The sequence below is a fragment of the Phanerochaete carnosa genome (assembly GCF_000300595.1).
Source record: "Phanerochaete carnosa HHB-10118-sp unplaced genomic scaffold PHACAscaffold_16, whole genome shotgun sequence".
In the NCBI taxonomy this organism is placed as follows: domain Eukaryota; kingdom Fungi; phylum Basidiomycota; class Agaricomycetes; order Polyporales; family Phanerochaetaceae; genus Phanerochaete; species Phanerochaete carnosa.
In genome coordinates this window covers 13,392-20,738 of record NW_006767643.1, presented here as the reverse complement: position 1 = coordinate 20,738, position 7,347 = coordinate 13,392, and the positions used below count along the sequence as shown (strand labels likewise).

Genomic DNA, 7,347 nt, shown 5'->3' with positions numbered 1-7,347 from the left:
TGGGCGTCTAAGCTAGTTGGTGGTGGTTAATGGTCAAAGAGCGTGAACAAGGCTGCCATTGCCGGCATCAGCTTCATCTCCTCTACATCGGGCCGGGAAGAGGCATACTTGCCTTCGTGATCCTTAGTGTACCACCACACCTCACACCTTTCGCAGTATCACCTTAAACTGGCAACCAGGTTATTATCTCGGGCTGACCAACAGTGGATTTAGGCCTCTCAGGCTGGTGTCAGAGAGCTATCATGATCCGCTACAGCCTGCCAGCGAGACGCCTACCTAGAGAGATCACTCTTCCCCTATATCATCAGTGTACCTCATGTGACTCTCCTTCATCAGAGTCACCTGGTTTCCCATTCCCATGCACCGGGTTCAATTGCCACCTCTGGGCTCGGATCCCCATGGTACACAGATCTCTGTCTTGTCACACACGACCCTGGTGACAGCTGAGGATTAACATGTGACTAACGACCACTGAATTGGCTTCTCAAGGGAATCAATGGTGAGGAGTGCTCTTATCGGGTTGCTATTAATGCTGTGCCCCGTCTTATCATTGCCTATCTCCGAAGAGACCCTTTGGAGAGAAGCTGGGATCCATTTTTAACCCATGCAGGATCGAATCAGTCTGGGGCTGAACCGGTACCAATCAGCTGCACCCCCACGGGTCCCACACCGATGTGCCCAACCACAATCAGACACGAGGGAGGGAGCTCAACTTCTATATTTGGCAGTGGTCAGGTTATCTCTGCAGATGCCAGATCCCACAGAGACCCTTCTTCCCATCCCAGCTATGACTTTGCCAGACAGTCCCAAGTTACTAGGTAGACTCCAGTATTTAACCCCCTTTACCAAGTGGAGACCCGAGCGCTAAGGCACGTGTATTATTATCCCGCACGTGTGAGAGATGCTCATTGTCATGAATTAACCTCTATTTCCACCTATTTTTACTTATTTCTGCTTATTTTCACTCTTTTACCCCTATCTCTACATCTCTCCTATTCTCATCCCTTTCCCTTATTTTTACCTCTCAACACCTATACTGACTCAGCCAGCACTAGGCCCAGTCCAGACTTAGCCCCTATATGAGTTAGGCTTTTTCAGGCTTTGTCAGGCTCTGACTTAGCTCCTATATAGGACTTTGAAGCAGGTGAGTGTGTGCTTAGGTAATACTGTACAGTACCTATCCTGTAAGGTATATAAGGCTGCAAACTTTCTGGAATAAGATCTCCAGCCTTGAGCTGGTCTTTACTCTGACCATCACTCTTGACTGCCTTGCCCCTCAGGAGTTCAGCTCCTTCTACCCCCAGTCTCTTGCTGTTGAGTCTTAGCTCTAGCCTATAGTTATCTTTGCTTATCCCTTATAGTTGCCTGTCTTACCCTCTGGCAGAGCTGCGCTAGCTGTTGTTAGTATTGAAGTGCGGTCGTCACTGATATAAGCTCAAGGCTTCTAGTAGCTACACTGCAGCTTTGCCTTAACATCCAGCTGTTCACCCCCTAAGGATGTACTCCTTAGCATCCTTGTTGTCTCTTCTTATACCTCAACCCCTATTCTCTGTTCCTGCCTCTTAGGAACCTGCAGCTATGCCTGGTGCTACTCATAATGTCATGCAAGTAGATGACTCAGATGTGATCACCCAGCTGCACGCCCAGATTCAAGCTCTGGCACAGAACAACAACAACCCCAGGGTTGGCTATGAAGAATGTTTGAAGAGTCAAGTTCAAGCTGCTCATAATCGTATCCTCCTTGAAGCTGCCCACCTTTCTCAAAAGAAAAAGAAGGTTGACGCCGCTAGGCCAGACACCTTTGATGGTTCTGAGTCTAAGCTTGATGCCTTCCTTCATCAACTTTGCCTTGTCTTCTGGGCTGACACCAATGTCTACCAAGATGAAGATGATCATATCACCTATGCCCTGTTCTATATGAAGGCTGGCCAAGCTCAAGCTTGGGCTAGACGCTTTATGATGCAACATGGAATGGATGGTACCTACATGTATATCTCTTGGCAAGACTTTGAAGAGATGTTGAAGATTTTATTTGGTGCTGCTGATCCCACTGTCAATTCAGTTGACAAGCTGCAGCAGAGATCCATGAGTGCTGACGAGTACATTGTCGCCTTTGAAGAATATAAGTCCTATATTCATGGAATGACAAGGCACTGAAGGACCAGTTTGAATTTGGGATTTGTTCAGGTCTTGCTACTTCCATCTATTGCCTCGAACACATGCCTACAGACCTAGCTAATTAGAAGGCATGTGATTGTAAGCTGGACAGACAATGGAGACAGTTTGAGGAGATGCAACTCTTCAGAAAGGCTGCCAAGCAGGCACAGCCTCAGCAGATGAAGAAAAGCTCTGAGAACGAGCACAAAAAGGCAGATGCGACTGGAAACTCATCCAGGGTAACCTTGAATATACCCACTTGGCATGATGGGACTGGTCTCACTTTTGAATGGCATGGTCAACCTATGGATGTAGATAAAGCAAGGTGGAAAAAGCTCTGCTTTAGCTGTGGTGAGAAGGGTCACCAAGCAAGGTTTTGTCCTTGCAAGTCTGGACTGGAGGCAAGGCAGATGGTATCATCACTTGAGGAACAAGTGGACGAGTTGAAGAAAGTCCTGAACAGAATTAAGAACAAAGAAGATGAGTCCAAGACCACTGAAGGTTTTGGCAAAGGGTCCCAGTAAAATCTCCCTTATTGGTACCCTCGGAACAGAAGCAAGACTCTGGCTGTTGTAGTTCCAGTTCTATTTATTCTAGCTGTGCAAGTTTTAAGATGGAAGAGGCGACTCCTGCAAAGAAGCAGGGCGAGCAAAACTCGTGCTTGATTCCTCATACATCAAACAGCTCAGAATTGCAACCTAAGAGTCAGGGAGATGAAGATAACTTTGAGAAGAAGTCTCTGAGGTCTATGTACGCTGCTTCATTCAGCTGCCTCTGGACTCTCCATTGTATTCAAGAGAAAACAAATCGGTCAATTGATGTGCTTCATGGATGGGTGCACAAGAAACACCTACAAGAGGCTACACATGAAGTCCTTCAGAAGATTGCTGCTCCAGAAGATGAACTGGCACTGGAAGCTCTACAGGAGCTAGCTAAATCTAAGTGCTTTATAAAAGGGCACCAAGGCAATCAGATAGATGTTCCTCTCACTATAACCACCCTGGACTAGGGTGATGTGGGCCGCAGTGCAGGTGCTCTGCGGGCACAGTTTCTTCATTCCTTGCTATTACAAAATTTCTCCCCATCATCTGCACTGCCTTAATATGAATATTTTGCTCATGACAGCAATGGCAGTGTGTATGCAATAGTAATACCTTACAATTACAGAAGCTAACTTTATATCTAATATAATAATATGCAGGACTGAGCTTAAAGTTCACAAGCCTTAAAAAGCCTGGTTCAGAACCTCAAGCTAAGCTTAAACCTCACCAGAAAACACTTAAAGGTGCAAATAAAGGCACTTACCTTTGAAGGACCTGGAACATACTGAACTTTGATGAAGTCACACCACTAAATGCTGGTGATCGCATATTACTTTAGATGTGGATGATCTTGCCATACAAAGATGTAAGATACATAGTTTATGAGTGTAAATATCTATTTTATTAATTATAATATCTATTGTATTAATTATAAGCCTTTTAACCTATTAGCCTATGCTCGTAAGATTAGTTTGTATTTGCTTAATGCTGCACTGCCTGGTAAAAGCTTGTGATGATGATCTCTTGAGTACAATTAGAGTTTAGGTGAAGATTGGATATTGAATGAGCTAGTTTATATGCTATGCTGCATCTGTCTCATGTACACTTAGCTGCTTAAATGCATGAGAACACCATAGCTTACTGAGTTGTCTAACCAGACTACATAGTACACACAGTTTGCTCTTTACTAAGAGATTTTGAAAGCAAATTGCATAAGCACCAAGAAATGTCCTCGAACTGATGGCATTTCTTAATTCCCAATGCCTTTCTTTCCCCCAAGAACGAGCCAAAACATCTGTTCCACAAACCCCATTTAATTCTGAGCCTTTTGCCGGAAGTAATCTTCTTCTCTGCATCAGAATATCGCTTACTCTATAGATTTCCAACCATTCTTTTCAAGATCAAATTCTTCTAAGATCATGGTTCCAAGGTTTTTAACCTTTCAGATTTGCTTCCAACTTGCTTATAATTTCAAGTCTAAGCTAGCTTTGAATGCATTAGACCTTCACTGCTTAGATTTCCCGCTGGCCATCTCAATTCATTCACCTTCATGTTCAAACTGTCAGTGATAATCACACTCTAACACCAGCTACAGCCAGAACAGGTCTGTCAGAGACTAGGACAGACAACTACAAGGGGTAGGCAAGAATAACTATAGGTTGGAGCTAAGGCTCAACAGTAAGAGATTGTGATGTGCGAGCTGGGCCTCCAAGTCTATGAGCCCTCCAAGCCCAGCCTAAAAAGTGTGGCCTAAGTCAAGCTTGGCAGTGAGCTCAAGATCAGACTCAGAGTATAGTCAAACCCAAGCCTGGCTCAGAAGCCTCAGCTTGGATTAGGCTTGGGTGCACTAGCCTTTTTACTGTTCTCTGAGTTCAGAATAAGGTGCGAGCGATTTGGTATGTATATACAAGACAAAATATAAATATTTTAGAATTAACAGTTTCTGCTGAGCACAATTGTGTGCCAACATTTGGTGTCTGCTGTAGGTGTGTACTTGTGGACTTCATTGCAACTTGAATTGTTTTCCAGATGTAGGTTTTCTAGAGGTTATAATTTGGCAAGTACATGCAGTAATAGTTTACTACACTCAAATATACTCTTTTTTGGCTAGAGTTATGTGGGCTGTAGCATATATGCTCAGTGGTACAATTTCTTCATTTCTTTTATCCTGCAATATGAATAATAATAACTCAGATATCACCATTTATATAAGACTTACAGTGGCTGCCAAAAATAACACACAACACTACAAAGGGGTGTTGTAATCTCTTTGTATCTCCACAACTACTGTACCTAGCCAGATAGTGTATATACAGATATTATACTAGGCTACTATTAGCATCTTTCTGAGGTATCACTTTGATGCAAGCATCAGGTGCCAGAAAAAATGTAGTGAAAATGGCTGAAAAATAAATAAATATTGTAAAATTTATACAATGACACAGACCTCAGAGTAAAATATGGTTAAGTTTTAGTAAAATCCTATGCTGTATGATGTTACTGTAACAAAATTAGAGCATAATAAAAAAATTGGATGAATGAGCTGCAGTGACAACTGAATTCATTACAAAATAAAGAGATGTATGCTTGTATTCTATAGACATCACCAGCAGCTGGAATATCCATAGTGGTATACTGAATGTATCTGCTAGTAAAGATTATTCCATACAGCAAATTTTGTATCTCTATTCCTGAGTGTTGTAGAGATATAAATATACAGATTTATTTGGTAAAACATACCAATGTAACTGTCTCCACAGCTCATTCATCCAATTTTGTTACCATGTTCTAATTTTGTTACAGTAACATCATACAGCATAAAATTTTACTAAAACCTAACCATACTTTACTCTGGGGTCTGTGTCATTTTATGAAATTTACAATATATATTCATGTTTCAGCCATTTTCACTACATTTTTTCTGGCACCTGGTGCTTGCATCAAAGGAGTACCTCAGAAGGATGCTAATAGTAGCCTAGTATAGTATTTGTATATACACTATTGGATTAGGTACAGTGGTTGTGGAGATACAGAGGGATTATAACATCCCTTTGTAGTGTTGTGTGTTATTTTTGGCAGCCACTGTAGAGCTATATGCAGTATTTATCACTTTATCACATTGCAAAATATGTTGACAGCAATCCTTCATCATTTTATTATATGAAGGTTATGAATGATGTGCCTATCACATAAATAATAATAACAACTAGGATGATGTGGGCTCCAGCACAGGTGCTCGTCGGGTACAATTTCTTCATTCCTTGTCGTACTACAAAACTTCTTTCTATTATTTGCACTGCCTTAGTATGAATCTTTTGCTCATGACATCAATGTCAGTGTTTACAGTGATGACCTAAAGTATTGCAACAGACTACAGAGGGGTGTTAAGATTCCTCAATATCTCCGTGAATATTACCGACAGCTGGACACATTTTATGCTGTATTTCTTCAAGATACCAGTTTGTAGCATAATGTGCATGCTGAAGGGTATATCAAAAATAGCTGAAAGTATTTATACTTAATATATATTCTGTATTATAATACAGACTGTAAAAGAAAATTAACTCTGAATATATTAAAATGGGGCTAGTTGTATAGTATGTGTAGAAATATAATAGTGTAATTAGATATCCATTTGAATGAACTATAGAGCATATTACATTTATTGCAACATACAACAGTGTATACTCATATACTTCAAACATGATAAGAGGCTAGAGTTCTTTCATTTTACCACTATAAATCTCTCCTAGTAAAGTACATAGTGTAAAAAGATTTTGGGAAACTTCCCTCTTCACATTGTGGAGTTAGATATGTGTCAACTTCTACAAGAAAAACAAGTCAACGTGATATGCTCTACAGTTCATTCAAATGGATATCTAATTACACTATTATATTTTTACACATACTATACGACTAGCTCCATTTTAATATATTTGGAGTCAATTTCTTTCTACAGTGTGTATTATACTACAGAATATATATTAAGTATGAATGCTTTCAGCTATTTTTGATATATCCTTTCAGCATGCACATTATGCTACAAACTGGTATCTTGAAAAATACAGCTAGTGATCTAGTTTAGAAATCATATAAAATGTGTTTAGCCATCGGTAATATTCATGGAGATATTGAGGAATCTTAACACCCCTCTGTAGTCTGTTGCAATATTTTAGGTCGTCACTGTATACAATAGTAATATTTTATAACAACAACAGAAACTAAATCTATATCTAGTATAGTAATATGCAGGGTAAGGCTCAAATTTCACAAGCTTTAGAGGCCTGGTTTAGGATCTCAAGCAAAGCTTAAACCTCATCAAAAAAAACTCAAAGGTGCAAACAAAGGCACTTACTTTTAAAAGACCTGAAACATACTGGAATTTGATGGAATAACACTACTAAATGCTAGTGAGCACATATTACTTTATATGTAGATGATCTTGCCATACAAAGAGGTACGATACATGATGTATGAGTGTAAATATCTATTGTATTCATTACAAGCCTTTTAACCTATCAGCCTATACTTGTAAGGTCAGTTCATATTTGCTTAATGCTGCACTGCCTGGTGAAAGCTTGTAATGATGATCTCTTGGGTACAATTAGAGTTTAGATGGAGATTAAATATTGAATGAGCTAGTTCATAT

The 7,347-nt window shown here is 40.2% G+C and overlaps 1 protein-coding gene across 1 annotated transcript; it reads left to right on the top strand.

Annotated features, from left to right (window-relative positions):
• Positions 1-1,578: 1,578 nt before the first annotated feature.
• PHACADRAFT_201755 (uncharacterized protein) lies at positions 1,579-2,157 on the top strand (the record flags this gene model as incomplete). The annotated part of the gene is made up of 1 exon (XM_007402038.1): positions 1,579-2,157. One exon carries the CDS (start codon positions 1,579-1,581, stop codon positions 2,155-2,157), a length of 579 nt encoding a protein of 192 aa, XP_007402100.1.
• Between the last annotated feature and the right edge of the window lie 5,190 nt (positions 2,158-7,347).